General features: G+C 34.7%; 1 protein-coding gene across 5 annotated transcripts in view; it reads left to right on the forward strand.

The window, feature by feature from the left end:
- The window catches only part of Col24a1 (collagen type XXIV alpha 1 chain), a 349,791-nt gene that overhangs the window by 186,153 nt on the left and 144,243 nt on the right, over positions 1-19,395 (forward strand). For all 5 annotated transcript variants that reach the window (XR_010050132.1, XM_063257323.1, XM_063257335.1 and 2 more), the window contains 4 exons: positions 580-633; positions 18,226-18,279; positions 18,580-18,624; positions 18,748-18,792. Coding sequence is in view for 4 of the 5 variants with exons in the window: in XM_063257323.1 (XP_063113393.1) it covers positions 580-633; positions 18,226-18,279; positions 18,580-18,624; positions 18,748-18,792 (198 nt within the window). In the remaining variant the exon portion in view is untranslated. The remainder of the gene's footprint in view (positions 1-579; positions 634-18,225; positions 18,280-18,579; positions 18,625-18,747; positions 18,793-19,395) is intronic.

Here is a 19,395-nt window from a genome sequence, read left to right on the forward strand (position 1 = left end):
TGCACAACCTGGAAAATCCAGTTTATTTTAAAAACAAAGTAAAGTGTGAAAATAACTCCTTATAACTGACTTAAAACATTAATTTCCACTACAAGTTATTTCTTGTGACATGTTATTTTGCAACATTTTGCTGCATTTTCATGGTTTCAGAAGTAAGCTCTATTCTCGCCTAACTAGATTATTATAAATGTCTAGGTCAATGGTAAAGAAATCTCACAGTGATGAGCACTGCTTCTTCAATCCCCAGATAGACTGTGCTGGTCTAATGCCCAAGTGGGATGTCCTCAACCTCTCACTCCATGTGTGTCTTCCCTAAAGCTCCTTGGTCAGCAAATATGAAAATCTTTCCATTCTTTGTTCATACCTAGAAAGGACATTTTTCCAAGTATTGGAATATTTTAAAACAAGAATACTCGAGAAAAAACCATGATATCTAATAGCACATATTTTTAAGACAACTAATCAATTTTGTTTTTAAATTTCTAAGGCGATTTACCTTTTATAAGAAGGGAGTTTGACTACTAGTCTGATAAGTTTTCTATGAATTCTATAACTGATTTTTAAATTTGTAATATGTAGGGTCACGTGGGGGCCAGAGGACCACCTGGGAGTCAAGGTCCTAAAGGACAAAGAGTAAGTAATATAATGGGAAAAGCATTTTGACCTAAAAACAAATTACTTCCTAATAATAAGAGCTAAACAAAAATAGATCCATACCTTTCAGAATTATGCTGAGATAGTTTGGTTTTTCTTTTTTTTTCATTAGATGAATTACCTACATTGATTGAAATAAGACAAGTGTTTTTACTTTAAAATAATACTACTTCACTAGGTATAGGGATTTGTTCCTGTAATCTCAGCATTTAGGAGGCTGAAGCAGGAGGATTGTGACTTTCAAGCCATCCTCAATTCCATAGTGAGTACAAGGCAAGCCTGGCCTGTGTAGCAGGATTTTATCTCAAAAAATGAATAAATAAAATAAAATTAACTATATTTTCCATTTTAATTTTTGCCTTTATAGCTATATCACATAAAATTAATTTTTCTAATTACCAACCCAAATTCCATTCTTTGAGGGAATTTCAATTATGCATATTTTTAAATAAATTATTTTTCTATTTATAATAGACTTGCAAATCAAGGAAAAATATGACAAAATACAAACAGTAAGAAATAGAATGAAGGCAAACTGAATAAATAAGATTTTGTTGATTGTAAATCATAAACACTATACTCATTATTATCTAATAATAATGCATACAATGTTAAATGAAAAACTTCTATTCAAGTTCTCTCTCAATTATTAAATATTTTTAGGTGAGGCAAGGGATTAAACCCAAGGTCTTTACACTGAGCTACATCCCCAGATCTTTTTTAGTTTTTATTTTGAGATAGGTTCTCGCTTTCATCAAGTCACCCACCTGAGATCAAATTTATAATCCTGCTGCTTCAGACTACTACTGGTGTGCTGAGATTACAGACCTGGGTCACCATGCCTGGTTTAGATACTTTTGTAAAAAGAGAAAGAAGAACCACCATGTATTGTATGCCTATCACATGTAAAGCACCTGAACATATATTATCTCACTTAATACTCAAAACTACTCTAAGAAATAATTATATCTTAGATATTATAGTTAAGGTAGTCAGAATTCAAATACTTTAAGTAAAATGACACAATCAGTGTCTACATGTTAGCATGACCTTCTTCAGTTTGTGCTTATTTGACGCCACATAGGAATATTTTGTCTTAATCTGAATATGGGCTTTAAGAGTTACATTTTGTGCCAGACGTAGTGGTGGGGGCCAACAGTCAGGAGGCTGAGGCAGGAGGATTGCCACGAGTTCAAGTCCATACTCAACTACATAGCAAGACCCTATATCAAAAAAGTTGCATTTATTGCCTTTGACTTGCCTTTCCTGGATTTAAATTTTAGGGCTAGTCAAGAAAAATTGTTAAAATACGTACTCAGGTTAACAAGATTTGTTTTTAAAAACTGCAGTTTCTCAGTTGACAAATGGGAGAGCCAATGTTATGCATTCCCATTTTGAACTATTTAGGCAACATTAATCTCATGACCTGTATTTTAGATGAAAATTGAAGAATGTAAAAGTTGTCCATATTATTATTTCTTTCGGAAAAACTGTTTTCTTTGCTGGATTGGAGATTTACAGACTGTAAATAACCCTATTAGCCACATCTATTTTAGCCTAAATGAGATTTAAAATAAGATTGAAAATGATAATAGAGGATTTGATTGTTTTTATATTAAAGAAAAAAAATAACAGTTTCGAGACAGGTTAGTAGGAGAGTTACAATAATTAATACTTTGTAAATTGTTGTTTTTGTGGTATTCAGAGTACAAGACACAGGCATTTTATCTTTTGTATCAACTGTCATTTCATTGTTTATACTCTGCATTCAATATATCATCAGGTCAAATGTGTTTATTAGACTCTCTGAGTCATGCTAGAAAAGTTCAACCAGTTTTGTATCAGGTAAGAAAAGGAAAGAAATACTTATGTATGCCTCTTGTTAATTTAGTAATCTAGGTCTATTGACTGTTCAAGCAGAAGTCATGTGATTAATCATAGTACATACTGAACTACTTGAAGTGTCTTATAAAGTCATAATGAGAAGTTCATTTGGTTGACCATTTTCTAACCTCACTCTGATTTCTGTGTAAATAATTACTCTTTCCTGATTTGTCTCCACGACCTCAACTCCCACATCCCAAATGATGTGTTTTCTTCTTATCTTTTCACTACATTTTACTGATTCTTTCCAAAATAATACTTCATAATTTTAAAGATTTTTATTCAACAGTCTCCAAACAGTAAAGATGTTTTAGAAATTATTTAGGGAAACAAGAGGGTCAGCTTTCTCCAGTAGGAGACTATTTTAAGCAACTTGTGGTCACCTGGAGGAGAAAAAAAAGAACAACTGAAGACCGGAATATCCGATAAAGAATACAGTATTGGCACTGTAATAGCCATCTCATAGTTTCATTTTTTATTTCTTTGCTTTTCAATCTCTCTTTCCAGTATGACTTAGATTCCAATATCCTAGCCTCATACTTCCTAATATTTTTTACTCACCAAAAATGAGAATACTTTTATATCCTAGTGAGATAAATGGCAGGAGCTGTTGTGCTCACTCCTGCCCTGCCGGGATAAAGGCTGGAATCGAATTCTCCAGCACAACTGTAATCTCTTTTTGGCACACCTGTGTCAAGGGAAACTGGAGGGAAACTCTGCTCTAGGAACATTTGTCATGACAACTCAGAAAGACCACACGTTTTGCTTTCTATGCTCCTCCTGCTCTGTCTGTGATTTGTGTTGTTAGCCAATGACTGCATGAGCATGATGAGTGGGTGGAACCGTTCCACAAGGATTCTGACACCGCATCTAACATTTGTCAAACATTTACTCATTTTACAGTTTGTAATTTTACAGTTTGTCTGCTAGCACTAGAAAAGATTTAAAATTAACTACCCTGAGATCTAGAGCACATGGATTTTACAGTTTAATTACTTACAGTCCAGCTGCTTTTGAAGTATTACGCAATACTATTTTCCCAGAGAACAGGAAAACTTGAACAAGCAATAATGTCCTGCCAACTCAAGAAACAATTTAAACACATTAGTATCGTGAAAGTTTTCCTAGCCTGTTTTGTGAAGGTTGTATAATGCTGCCTTTTATATGCTGAAAACACAAGGCTGGCTGAAAATACCTCTTTTATAGACCTTAGATGGGAGACAAGCCATAAGTTTAAAGAATTACTTAACGTATTCTGTTTGTTTCTACCTGCTACACTTAACTGTTAAGAGAAGCAAAATAATTTAATCTATCAAAGTAATTAATATAATGTATGAACCAAGTCTCTTATGTATAAGATATGTACAACATAAACTAACAGATTCTCTACTCCCGTACAAGAAGGATAATGTCTTAGTATTTTACATTTCCAGGAATCAGCCTAACCTCATCTTCCTCCCTGCACATACACATTTTACTTTTTGAGCAACTAATCTTTGGTATTTCACATATACTGTGTTCAGCTGCCTGAGTGGGAGAGATGACTCATGGCAATGTTAGCCCCATCTTCCCACTGGCCCATGCATTGAGCCTTTGATCATGAGACACCATTAAACTGTGTAATCTTCTTCTAAAGGGGTTTGAATAGAAACCTACCACTGAGTAACTTATAATTCTGATTGCTTAAGATTCAAGCGGGCAACATAGATTAAACTACTGTATTAAGGTTTCTTATGAAAGAAGTAAAATGAATATGAATAAAATTTCTGAATTTTTGGGTCATATACCATACAGAATAAAGCAGCCATCAGGACGATTTGCATAAGATTTAGATCTGGGTAATTCCTGGTGCTCTCCAAGTAACACAGCAAAATTCCCACTATAGTTCAATCCACTGGAAATAAAGTTTATAACTTTAGAAGAAGAATCCTTTTCTTCAAATTACTGATAATATTAGTTTTGTTTAATGGAACATTTGGTTCCAGCTGTGTGAATCAAGAGCCATGCAAGATTTCTGGCTCATTACTTAGGCATGTGAGCAATTTAAAATTAATATAAGGCTATTGCAAAAATAGAAATACAATTAAAAAGAAATACAAATACATAAGCCAAAATTACTTAAACATTTGTTCTGTGAATAAAGATTGTTTCTTTCATTCAAAGATATTTATACTATTATAATTTATTACAGAAATCCGAAAAATGGACTTGGAGCCCTCATAAAAGTCTTCCTAAATAAATAAATATGCAATATATATGCTAATATTTTAATTATTTTTTTTCTTTTTAGCACTTAAGAAAGTAGTGGTCCTGTCTTCTATCACGTAATGCATTTAAGATTGCTAGCATTCATGAATTCATTGAACTCTTTTAAGATTATTACCTGTGCTGTAAGTAGCTGTTTCATTTTCCTAGTTTTGAGATCCCCTAACAGCACAGTAGAGACAACTTAGACTTTCTTAAGAATATACAAGATTAGATTCCCTAGTTAGCTAGTATACCTTCTCCAAGAGAATATCTATGAAATACCCAGGATACATTTTTAAAGCTATTTAAAAATAATGATGTCATGCCAAACTAAGGACGGTAATGCTCTTCGCCTAATTTTCTTAGAGCTTATCATAAAGTGTATTTTCTTCTTAGGAATCAAAATACTTATTCATATTAACCAGCAGAGTAAATTCTATAACCAGTATCAGAGTGAAACTTGCAGATGCTGATAAAACTAAGCCTTTAGTTAACTGGCTTACTCTTGCCTTTATATATTGAGTACCAGCATTTTCTGACCATTGTGACAGCCTTAAACCCTTACCCAGCAACTCTAGGCTTTATGACCTTTAATTAATGCAATTTCACTAATTTAGCCTTTTTAACTAAAAACAGTTATCTTTATCATTATAGGCAAAACAAACAAACAAAAACAAAAAAACAGACAAAAAGAAAAAAAAAAAACCTTCTTTGAGGTCCTGGCTTAGAAAATGAAAGACTGTGAAAGTATTTTTCAAAGTTAAAGTGTTTTGAAAGTAAAACATTATAAGTGCTTAACTTCAGAAGGAGTTCCACTAAAATAATCAGCATTTCACTTGTGAACATTTAATATTCGTTTGCAAACTGCTGCATTTCAGTTCTTCCATTCCAGCCTGAGTTCATTTGCTAACAGAATTAATCTTTATTTCTTTTTAATATTTGAAAAAATGCAAACTTAACAGCACAATTAATTAAAACCATCGTAAACATTTTATATAGTAAGACAACTGACTTACATGTGCAGATTTTAGTTTCTCCACCTTAAACAGTGAAGGGCAGACTAGTTCAGCAATAGCACTTACATTTCAGGACAGGAAGCTGGCAATTGATCACGACACTTTCCTCTAGGTGCATATAGCCTTTTCTACATCTGTATCAAGGCAGCCACTAAATTTTATTTTATTCAACAGGTGAAACTCATCTACCATCTTTGAACTAAATGACGGCTATTTTTTAAATTCTAACTTTACAACCCTGTTCTAGGATGCCTTTTGAAGCTTTTATCTTCAGGGCTGCTTCCACTTTAACATACAATCACTTCTGTCCCTAGCCTTGACTACTTCTGCCTGATTGTGATCTACAGTTGAATCCACTATCTTCATGACTCCTCCCTCTCTATCACAACTCATTTACATTTTTTTTTTATTAACGCATACTAACTGTATATAATAATGGTATTCAGTGTAGTATTTACATATATGTATCATTTATACATTGGTCATATCCTATCACTCTTTTTCTGTCTCTATGCCATTTCAGTCCCTAGTAATCATTAACTTGCCTTTTTAAGTTTCTGCATATTGTTATAACTTGAGCCCCGGTATAAAATCCAAGGAGGCAAGAGACCGAAAATTTAGTGGCAAAGGCTTTATTTTTAGGCCTGGCGACCAGTCTCCGGGAGCCAATTTGGAGACTGTCCCCTAGAAGCTGAAGGGAGGACTTTAAAAAGGGGCTGGAGGAAAGGGCGGGGGGAGAGAAACAAAGAAACCTGCAGAGCCATCAAACTTGTTGACCCAAGTCTGGAAACTGTATTGCTGTCCACTTAGCTCTGACAATCTAGGGAGTTTCTGGTGTTTTTTAAAAATTATTTTCATCCTGCAGACTGACATTATCTCAGAGTGGCACGTCTGCAGCAATATTTGGAGAAGAAAGTGGACAGTTAATTATCTCAGGACAGCTTGTCTTCGCTAGTGAGTGCGAAGGGGTCACAAGTTATGAGACGCTGGAACTTAAGTTTTACGAAGACCTGATATCTAACTCATTTGATACATACAGAACAAAAGGAAAGCACCGATTGGGATTTGGGCCATAGTATTACCCGGTAATTTGTTTAAGCTAAGCAGTTCTTAAAATTGGGGCAGGCTCATTTTACAACAGATCATCACCGGGTCGGGGGGAGGTCACCAGAAACCCAAATTCTTTATGGCCTAGATAGATAGGTGAGGGGAGAGGGAGGCAATAAGGCGCCATACAGAACAGAAAACGGCGGTAATGTGTCAAGGTCAGGGTAAAGGGTTAAACTCACACGCAAATCTCTCTGCACACAAGCAGGTTACTTTAAACAAATGTAAATTAATTGCCATTCTAGTTTTCCTTAGCTCTTTAGCGGAGAATAGAGGCTCCTAGCAGTGATTAACAACCCTTGTTAGCTTGTTTTAGCACAGCTTCTGTAGTTTGTAGAGAGCAACAATGGTTAACATATCAATTAGGTGAGATTCTTGCAATTCTTTACAGAGGAGAGTGTTGCCCAACAGATCAATTAGGTCCCTTAACATATCAGTTAGGGAAAAAGGATAAAACAAACACATTTAGTAAGCCCCTATACAGGTTTGCTATAATACACATATAACAAAGCTATTTTCTTAGGGTACAACACATATGAAAGAGAATATGTGGAACTTGTCTTCCTGTATCTGGCATATTTCACATAATATATTGTCTTCCAGTTCTATTCATTTTGCTACATATAGCAGGGTTTCAATCTTTATGACTGAATATATATATATTTATATATGTATTTATTTAGATATCACATTTTCCTTATCCATTCATTTGTTGGTGAGCATCTAGGCTGATTCTATTCCCTAGCCATTGTGAATAGTGTCACAATAAACATGAGCATCTATCAAGTATAGATATCTGTGATATATCAATTTCTTTAGCTGTATACCCAGGAGTGGAATAGGTGGATCACATGGTAAATTTTGTTTTCAGTTTTTGAGGACCCTCTATATTCTTCTCCATAGTGACTATATTGATTTATATTCCCAAACTCAGTGTATAAGAGTTCTTTTTTCTTCTCACACTCTCCAGAATTACTTGTTTTTGTGGTAGACATTCTGTCTGGAGAGAGTATTTCCTAGTAGTTTTGATTTGTATTTCCCTATGTCTAATGATACTGAGAAGTTTTTCATATGTTTATTGGCAATTTATAGTTCTTTTGAGAAATGTCTATTCTGGTCATTTTCCCATTTTTAAGTGGAATACATTTTTATTAAGTTCTTTGAGTTCTTTATAAGTTATGGACAATAACTCTGTCATCTCAAGAGCTGGAAAATATTTTTGCTGTACATTGTCTCCGCACTCTTGATCACTCTTTTCCTGTACATAAACTTTTTGATGCAGCCACATTCATCAGTTTCTGGCTTTGTTTTCCGTGCGTTAGGAGTACTATTCAGAAAATTACTGCCCTTAGCAATAACTTGAACTGTTCCTTTTAGAGGTTTCAGGGTTTCAGGTTTTACATTTCTTCTTTGATCTGTTCTAACTGGATGTGAGTACTGCATAAGAGACAGGTGTCACGCTTCAATCTACATATGGATGTCCAGTTCTCCCAGTACCATCTGTTGAAGAGGCTGTCTTTTCTTTACTGTGAGTTTTTGGCACCTTTCTTAAAGTCAGCTGGCTCTAGATCCAGGGCTTTACTTCTGAGATTTCTAGTCTGTATGATGTATGTGTCTGTTTTTATGCCAATATCATGCTGTTTTCATTAATACAGCTCTGTGATATATCTTGAAATCAGGTATAGTAGTACCTCCTGCTTTGTTCTTTTTGCTCGATTGCTGTAGTTATCTATGTCTTTTGTGCTTTCTGATAAATATTAGGACTTGTTTTTCCTAGTCTGTGAAGAAAATCCCATTGGTTTTTATGAGAATTATAATGATCTATAGATCATTTTGGATAGTATGGACATTTTTAATAATATGAGTTCTTCAAATTCATGAACATAGGTAGGCTTTCCATCTTTTTATGTCTTCTTCAACTTTTTTAATCAGTTTTTTGATGTTTCTTTTTTTTTTTAATTTTTTATTTAAAGAAAAGGAAACAAAAGAATACATGGAGATTTTAAAAAAGCGTAGAAATGATACAAACTTACAGAAAAACAAACGGTAAGAAATTGCTGGTTGATAAGTTACACATTGTCATCTTAGAAGTAGCTGTTCATGTTATGGAATTAAAGCATTTAGAATGACATTCATAAAGTGACACTACAAACCCTTCTGCTCTATGATCGAACAAGAGCTCAGTAACATGGTTATCAGTCCTACACATTTGTTTTACTTCTCAAAGAGGGTAAGATTAAACATATCAAAACAGAACATAGCAGTTAAAAAAAAACAATTTAAAGAAATACAGATTTCATAGGAAGCCCACTGGAGATCTTGATTGTCTATCTAACTGTCTCTAGTTTTTTACAAATAGTTGTCCCCTTCTTCATCCACCTTATATACTTAGTGTATATTATAGAACTAATCAAATCATTGAAGACTTTTTAGGTCCTCAAGTACCAAATTAGGGAAGACAATAGTAACTACCAACTCATCTTTCCTTCTCTTTGTGATAGCTGTCCCCATCTCTACATATGCTGAAATTGAACTCAAGAAACCAGTCCAATGTCATTCTAATCAGCAAACATTAGTATTGCTAGAATTTATATCATAATGCTACTAAATTAGCCTCGAGTTTCCTAGTGTCTCTTCCTCAGAGTATCTGTTCATTACATCTTACATTATATAATCTGTTCCCATAAATAATTAAAAAGAAAAAAAGAACCCATGTGTGAATTTCTACATATATATCTATCCTCTCTGTGTTATAGGGAATACCAAGTCATAGCAAGCCAGCAAAACAATTTCCTAGAAAAACATGCAATGGATAAAACATTTAAGACCACAATATAGATGATCTTCCATAGTTACTATGTTTCCTCTTGTTATTTTCAATAGATTTGACCACCACACTGGCTTATTATAGTTAAATATAGTATCACCTATTTTTATAAAAACTTAACTTTGGTAGCATTGTAGGGTTTGGAAGCTGTTACTAATTAATACCAGTATGGATATTCTTTACAACTTGTCATCCTCAGAGTAGTTGCCTCTACTTTTAGGGTTGATACCGACAAGCATACCAATTTCAAATAAAATCAGCCATGGCCAACCCATAGTCTTTCGATTCAGATTCAATTAAGATCAGTCATAGTAAGACAATGTAAGTATTATAGGATTTCAGTTTAAGTTAATAGGAAAGTAAGGATAGTTACCATGGTATAGCCTGCTATTTTTGGGTCAAGATGTCTGTGTCCTCAAATCTGACATGAGCGGACAGACCAGAACAAATTAAATTCAATCTAAATATGGCACTAGGGCTACTGTGTCTTTTAAATCATTATACACCATTAGCAATGACCTCTGCTTTTTTTTTTTTAAAATATAGTTTCAGAGCTGTCTATACTAAAGACTAGCTTACCGTCCCTGCCTCATGTCTGCTACTCCACTTTTCTGCTATAATTTGTCCACCTTATTCCCTCATTCCATTGTCTGCCCCGTTCACTGAGGCCTCTCTGCCACTGTTGCTGGAATCCTGGTATCTCTTCCTCTCTTTCTCTGTAATGTCCTTCAGCACTCTCTGTAGGGTTGGATTGGTGGCCACGAACTCCCACAGTTCCTCCTTGTCTTGAAAGTATCTTATTTCTTCATTAATTTTTAGAGAGAGTTTTGATGGATATATGAACTTTGGTTGCATATTTTTTTCTTTCAGGACTTGGAATATTTCTCCCCACTCCCTTCTTGACTTAAGAGTTTGTGTTGATAAGTCTGCTGTTATTTTGATAGATTTCCTGTTATAGGTAACCTGCATCTTTTCTCTGGCTGCTTTTAATATTCTGTTTTTTTGGTGGATTTCTGGGATCTCGATTATTATATGTCTAGGCGTAGATCTGTTTTGGTTGTAGGTAGCTGGTGTTCTGTATGCTTCTTTTATCTGGATATCATTTCTTTTTGCTATACATGGGAAATTTTGCTTTAATATCTCTGTGAATATTTTTTGTATTTCATTTTTGGATGTTCCTGCTTCCTCACTCACATTCTTTATTCTTAGGTTATGTATCTTTTTGTCATCTTCCAGTTTTAGAATTGCTTCTTTCTGGTTCCTTGTTATTTTTAAGAGGCTTTTTCTTTCACGTTCATATGTCCTAAATCTCTCTTCAAGTTTCAGAAGGCTATCTTTAGTTTCTGTCAAGGCATTTTGCCAATGTTCAATGGAGTTTTTAGTTTCCTGATATTCTCTTTGGATCTGTTTCATGTATTCTAGGTTACGCTTAAATTCTTCTTCAGATGCTTCTCTTTCTTTTCTGATTTCCTCAGTTCTTCCATCTGTGTTCTCTTGGGCGGGGCTTGTCATTTCTTTAATTAATCTCTTTATATCTTGCCTCACTTGGATCAGGAGTACAGCTTTAAATTCCTCTATGAGATCATGTAGGTACTTTTTAATTTCAGCTGATGCTGTGTCGAGTAGTGGATGGTTACTGTGCTTGTTCTCTTCGGTGTTTACTTCTCCTGGGCTTATTTTCTCCTGTTGGGCAGCTGGAGATTTTTTTTTTTATTTTTATCTCTTGTCATGTTTCTGGTTTCTTTCAGACTGTCCTGGAGTTCTCTGGCCCTCTCCGAATTGCTTAGGCACTTTCAGAAGCGTGCTGGCTTGAGTTTTTGCTGTCCTCCCCAATTTACTGTTATCTGGGGTAGACTGGACTGCAGGGGCAGTACAGGCTAGTCTCTAGCCTCTGTGCCAGTTAGTTCCTAAATTAAGCTGTACTTTCTGGTTGTCACTGAGTTGTGACTATTTTGTATCCGCTCATTGGGCCCCAAGCAGAGGCTTGGGTTAGCCCCAGTATCTCCTGCCAGTTCTCTTTGTACCAGAAGCAGCTGACTAATGTCACTATGGCACAGGGTCCTGCCCAAATCTCAGCTGTTCTCTTCCAGACCTCTCTGTGTCAGGAGCACCAGCACAGCAGAACTGCCCAAACTCTGTATGAGGCTGAAGCCAACACGTACTCAGGCTCTGCCCAATTCCAAGATGCCTTCCACTAGCCCTCCCTACAGGGGGCTCAGTGATGCCACTGAGCTGTAGGTTCTGCCCAACTGTAAAATGGCTGCCACCAGACTCTGTGTTATTGATGTCCCCGTGGTGGCGGGCACTGTCCCGTTCCAAGATGTTCTCTGGCCAACCCCGGCAGTCGCAGGGTCTCTAGTACTCACCAGGGTCCACGCCGCCCACCTTTCCCACGTTCCCAGCACAGCACTGATCGGTCAGAGATCCACGCAGCGTGCACTCCCGGTACAGCACAGAATGGTCAGAAATCCGCGCAGCGCCTGGTTACAGTGCGGAGTGGTCAGAAATCCACGCTGCGTGCATTCCCGGTACAGGGTGGAATGGTCAGGAATCCGCGCTGCGTGCACTCCCGGCTCAGTGCGAAACTGTCGGAAACCCGCGCGGCGTGCACTCGCGGCCCGGCACGGAGCAGTCAGAAATCCGCGCTGCGTGCACTCCCTGTACGGCGTGGAGGGGTCAGAAATCCGCGCTGCGTGCAGCCCCGGCTCAGTGCGGAGCAGCATTTGGCTTTGGAGCTCGAGAGTCTTTCACAATCTCCTCTGGTGTAGCTGGGCAGTCAAAAGCCAACACAGCTTTTCCTGTTGCGTCCATGGGTTAAACTGTTGATTTAAAGGCGTAGGATTTGCATCTTCCCGTTTTCAGCCTTCACAGTCTCAGCACGACTTTAAATCCTCCAGCTGCACTGTCTTGGTTAATAAGAATCGTTATCCATTTGTCTGGCCCTCTCCATGTTGTGATATTCTAGCTTTTAATATGATTTCTCCGGAGAGACTCTCCGCCCGATCCTCTAGTTAGCCGCCATTTTCTCCCCCCCCCACCAGTTTTTTGATGTTTCATCATTGGGGTGTTTGACTTCCTTGGTTAAGTTAGTCTTAGCTATTTAATATGTTTTGTAGCCCTCATGAATGGGATTATTGCCATGATTTTTCCCAACAAATTTATTATTTGTATATTGGAAAGCTACTAATTTTGTATATTGATTTTTATATCTTGCTATTTTACTGAATTCATATATTGGTTCTAATAGAGCTTTTTGACTTCCTCCTTTCCTTTTGTATGACTTTCCGTGTCTTATCTCATAATTGCATTGGCTTACACTTCCAGTAGTATTATTTTGAATAAGAGCAATGAAAGTTGGTAGCCTGGTCTTGTTTCTGGTCTTAAAGAAAATGCTTTCCACTTTTATCCATCCAGTATGATATTGAATAAAGATTCATGATATATAGCCTTAATAATGGTATAATATGATCCACCCATGTTTAACTTAAGAGACGTTATCATGAAGGGATGTTAACTTTTATAAAGTTTATTTTCTATATGTATTTAAATAATCATGTGGGGTTTTTTTATCCTTCATTCTGTTAATGTGATGTATTACACCTTTTGATTTGCATGTTTTGGACAATCCTTCTATTCCTGAAATGAAACCAACCTGATCTTTTTGATATGCTGTTGAATAATTTGGTTTGCTAGTATTTTATTGAGATTTTTGCATCTTCAGTCATCAGAAATACTGGTTTCTAGTCTTCTTTGTTACTGTAATATTGTACCCTTATTATATTTCAGTAACAGCATAATGCTGTCTTTATAGAATGAATTTGAAAATATTTTTCTCCATTTCAATTGTGTAAAATAATTCAGGAAACATTGGCATTGGGTTTTTAAAAGTTTGTTACCTAGTGAAGCTATCCTGCTTGGTTGAGAGACATTTTATTACTGATTCAATCTCATTACATTTTATAGCTCTATTCTAGTTTTTTATGTACTCTTGCTATAATTTCGTAGGTTGTACACTCCAGAAATTTATATTTTCCTTTTATGTTTTCCACTTTGTTGGTATATAATTTTTCAAAATAATCTCTAATGTTCTTTTGCATTTGTGTAATATTCATGTCATGTATAATTTTCCATATTTAATTTACTTGAATTTTTGGTGTGGTTTTCTTGATTATACAAGAGACTTGTTGATTCATTTATCTTTTCAAAGAACAAATTCTTTATTTCACTGTTTTACTCTCTATTTTTCTTCTCATCTTCATTATTTTCTGCCTCCTATAAATTTTGAGTTTCCTTTGAACTTCATTCGGTCATAGAGTTAAAATCTTTCTTTTAAAACATAGGCACTTACAATGGCATACATTGGAATGTCTTCCAAAAGTCTCATGAGTTCAGAGTTGGGACTTTTGGAAATTGGTTGGGTCATAAGGTTGCTATACCTGTGAACAAATTATTCCACTGAAGTGTTCACAGCTGACAGTGGTTTTGAAGGTGGGCCTTGGCAAAGTGGAGTATCACTGTGGGTATGGACCAGAAGAGTGTATCTCTCTCCCTCACTCCTCCCTCTGCACTCTACTTTCTGAACATGATAAAAAGAACAGATTTTCTCTACCAGACATTTTTATCATGGATTTTCTGCCCTGAAGCCATCAGACTGTGGTGAATCCTCTGAAAACTATGAGCCAAAATAAAACTTTCTCCTTAAATTATGTGTCATATATTTTGTCCAGAAAAAGATAGTGACTAAAACAACACTCACTGTTACAAACTATTGCTTTTGCTGTATCCCACAGGGGTTTGGGGCTGTGATGTCTCAATTTTTATATGTTTCAAGAAATTTTTAAGTTTTCCTTCGAACTTCCTCTATGAGCTGCTATTCATCCAAAAGTATTTTGGGAGCAGGGTTGTAACTCAACGATAGAGCGCTTGACTAGTGTACAGGAGGCCCCTGGTTTGACCTCCAGAGTACAAAAATAAACATGTAACAAAAATAAACATGCAACAAACAAAATAGCACAGGAGTGTGTTGATATGTTTGTCAGTATCTACACTGTATAAAAATTTTGTTTCTTTTGTGTTGATTTCTAGTTTTATTTCATTGTACACAGAAAATATGCAGAATATCATTTTAGTTTTTTAAATTGTTGAGACATATCTTGTGACTTAATATGTGGTACCTTCTAGAGAAATGTGCATGTATTGATTTTTTAAAATACATATTCTATAGCTTCTGGAGGGAATATTCTGTAAATATCTGTTAAGTCAATCTATAGTATAGCTTAATGCTACTTCTTTGCTGATTTTTTTTTTTGCCCTGAATGACTTATACTTTGATGAGAGTAGTGTGATGAAATCCAACACTGTTATTGTATTGAAGTTTATCTCTTCTTTTATAGGTTATTAAATTGGGTGTTTAAGATTAAGTGCATATATATTTGTAGTATCTTTGTATTGAACTGATTCCTTGATCACTGTATAATGACCTTTGTCTCTTAGAGTTTTATCTTACAGTGTATTGGCATGTGTAAGGATAGTAATGCCTACTCACTTTAGGGTTCCATTTGCTTAAAGTATTATTTTCCAGAGTTTTAGTCATGCAGCTTAATTTGTGAAATGTATTTTTTTTATCGATAGAATATTGTGGGTCTTGTTTTATCCATTCAGCCTATTTGTATCTTTTAGTTGTTGAATGCACTCCATTTATTTTTATTATTGAAAAATAAGTATTTATACCTGTTGTTTTGTTGATTTTCTTCTACTAATTTTAAATATTTTTTGTTCTTTGCCTTCTTATGTTCATCTTTATGATGTGATGGCTTACTCTGTTGATAATGTTTGATTCTTTTCTATTTCTCTTTTGTATATATACTTTTAGTAGGATTTCTAATTTCATAATGATTTTTATCTTTCTCTCACTTTTGGATATAGAACTCCCTTAAGTATCTTTTGTAAGTCTGATCTTTTAGTCATAGATTCTCTCATATTTTGTTTGTCTTGAAAGATCTTTATTTCTCATTAATTTCTGAAAATTAACCTTATTGAGTATTGCACTCTTGATTGCCATTTATTCTCTTTCAGGAGTTAAAATATGCAATTTAATTTCCTTTTGGCCTATATGGTTTCTGCTGAGAAATCTGCTGTTAATCTAACAGAGATGCTATTAATGTTACCTAGTGCTTTTTTATTGGAAGTTTCAACATATTTTTGTCTTATGCTCTTTAGAGTTTGACTATATTGTGCATGGTAAACAAATTACATTTCTAAACTCTTTTTCTATTAGTGCTGTAATCATTCACCCAGTTATTCAGTAACAAAATATCCAAGAAACACATAAAAATTTCTAATTGCAGAGGAGTTCATTGGTTAATTACCAGTAGACATTTTCAGATTAGGTCTTATTTCTTGACCATTTAGTTCCTCTCAATTTCTATCAGCCATCTTCTATCACACAAAATTTTTATTCATTTTTCTTACAGGGCAAACAAAGGAAAATAAGGCATTGAATGAACCAGAAAAAGAGGATCAGTACAGATTGTTGAAATTTTTACATTGAGAAGAATTATTAAAGTGAAGTCCTGGGAAACATTTACACTTAAAACTTCATTATCTCCTTTCAATCACTTGCTTTATCTTCAGTTATTCGGTTCATATTTAAAGCATGCCTTCACTCAGGACTACGGCACTTACCATTTCTTCCCCAACAGTGATCTTCCCTGAGTTGGCTGTATGACTGGCAGTCACACCTTCACTCTAGAGAGCACTCTCAGACTACCCTGTCTAAATTAGTGCTTTCCACCTTGCCAACTCTCTAAACATGTAATTTTTTTATTATACTTAACTGCCTATTTTCATATTATACTTTAATTTTACAGTAAAAATTTTTAAGTGAATTTCCTTATTTATGAATTTGAGGGTTTACCCCTTCTTCTAATGTCTTCTGGGTATAAAACAAAACCTGATTTGTAGCAGGCATTTAGTAAGTAAGATTGAAATTTAATTTCATAGTCTTTTACTGAAAAATGGAACACAGAAGAGCTGGGAATAGATGATAGAGTACCTTGAATACAAACAGAAATTGTAGGTCGAGAACTATGGCTTTCACTTTAACAGGGCCAGTGGAGCTATAGGTCCTCAGGAGTGTAAGTAATGTTTCCAAATCTATGAATGTAGCCAAAGATCAAGGAATGATATTAGCCTTCGAATATAGGAAAAAACAGTTCCATTATAATAAACAGTTTTTTATACTATAAAGCTAAAACAAAACATATGTCAAATGAAGTGTAAGATAAGGTAGTGAAGACTTGGGACTCTCACAAGTCAGTAGGTTGTACTGAGAGGTTTGTACCACTGCTCTGACAGAACTCTTGTGGGGTTCCTTACTGCCACATGACTTAAATGCATACTGCCAGTCCTTCACCTTATTACATCTCAGGGATCCTTTCTATATTTATTTCTTAATATTTTTATAGAAGTAATCAGTGCCCTGACCAAACTACTTTTTCATTCTTTGAGTATCTTCTTGCGCGCCTCAGTTCCTTTTCTCATAGTGTTGCTCTATCTTGAGTTTATTCAAGTTTGAATAATTCCATGAGCACTTAACTTCCAATAGCCAAAAAGGTATCTGCATCCCCATTACTAACATGTCAAGGATATCTCCACCTTTGAACCTTCCTTTCAGTCCTCATCATGCCTATCTGTGCCTGTAGCGTATGTAATTTCCTTTCCATTCTATAAGATACAAATGAATTTTTCTCATAATTATTCTTTGTGACCCAACAAATGTTCAATTAGAGACTACAGAATTGACTTAAGCTCCTTCAAAAAGTCTTTAAAATCTTCCAAGGAAAGATAAAAGTTAGATAGGTAGAGTATTATATAATTATACTAGAGAATGACTTTTAAAACTAGTACTTCTCTACAACTAATTACTGAATGAATACTGAGAAGTTTTAAATTGGCATGAGCATTGCCAACAGTATTTGTGTTCCCTTTCTCTGCCTCTGCTATCTCCTAGCAACTGTTGTACATAGATGCATAACAGGTACAGTACCTAAGAATGAGAGAAGAAAAGCACCATTCTAAAAATATGAAACTTATGACTATTTAGATAAACACATCAGCCACTGTTAAGTAAATTTATAGTTATTTCAAGAATATATCCAGCTGACTGCTGAGTAAATCATAAAGTAGAAAAAATACTCAAAATAGTAAACATACTTATAGGTACCTCAACAACTATGTAAAGCTATTTTTTAGTCATTTCACTTAATATTTAAAAAGAAAATCTTTTTTTAAAAAGCATTGGTTTGATTCGCTCATATAAATAAATTCAATAATACAGTCAGCTATATTCTTTTCTGTGATCAAGCCATAAAAATAATTAGGAGTTGGTCAAGAAGAGCTCAGTGGTTTTATTTGAAAGAACATGTAACAGTTTTACAAGGGGGGAAAACATTTTAAATTAACTATACAATATTTTTTTTCTATCTCTAGGGACCTAGAGGACCAGATGGTTTCCCAGGGGAACAAGGTATACAAGGTACCAAGGTAATCAGTAATTTTCTTATTTCATATAGTTAAATTTTATTGAACCTATATAATCTTCCCAAATACAGTCTACCCAAATCGAGCCTATATATAGCTCAAAAAATCATATATCACCTTAGAAAAGTATAGTTCTAATTTTTTTCGACGTTTAAACATGCAACATAAAATTTTACTACACATAACAAATGTTTTCTTTTCAAGAATGAGCTATATACTTGGTATCTTATTTCTGTTTCTAAATTTATGCTAACGTATATAAGACTATATTTTAAATTCTTACTAATTTATTTACGTTGTTAGGGTGAAAAAGGAAATAAAGGAAAAAGAGGCCTTCATGGTATTATGGTAAGAAAATTTAAAAGTTCACGTTAAGTATGAACATTTTCAATCTTCCATGTTTTCCTTGATTCTTCCCTCCGTTATTCTGAGAGGGGAACACTTGACCTACACGGTTTTTTTCTTATGTAGGGTAAGAGTGGAAACCCTGGAGAGAGAGGATCTCAAGGAAAACCAGTAAGTAATTAGAAAATAATCAAAATATAACAATCATCTGTGTGGCAGAGGGGTGTTTACACAATGCTTTAATTGCTTTATATATAGTAAAATAGTAAAAAATGTATATATTAATAGTATATGATTATATTCATATATATTGTAGTGATTACCTGTTTTCTCCTTGACACAACCATCATTTCATATCCAGCACATTTCACTACGAGAATAGAAGTTCTCTTCTGCCTTTAATCATTGTTATGTTTTATTTGATCAAATTACATATCCATTCTCTGCCTTGGTTGCATCTACTTTTAAACTGGTGTTAATACCCATTACTTCTTCCTAGCTGTGAAAAATTAGTTTTTTTTTTTTTGGTAAAACTCATTTCAAAATAAAATCGTGTGATACATAAATAGAATGGGACATAATAAAGCTAATATAAGAAAGTTATTTGAGAGCTTATATTTAGTTACCTTTTAACTCAGTTGAATAGTATTTTAGACCACTGGAATGTGGTTCTGTGTGTACTTTCACACAACTCATCTGTAAATGCATTTAATGTTTATAATGGTAGATATTTTCCTTTTGTCGCACATCTTGAGAGAATTACACATTTTAACA

The sequence above is a fragment of the Cavia porcellus genome, unplaced genomic scaffold (genome assembly GCF_034190915.1).
Source record: "Cavia porcellus strain 051 isolate PalLab524CR breed Dunkin Hartley unplaced genomic scaffold, mCavPor4.1 scaffold_1, whole genome shotgun sequence".
NCBI lineage: Eukaryota > Metazoa > Chordata > Mammalia > Rodentia > Caviidae > Cavia > Cavia porcellus.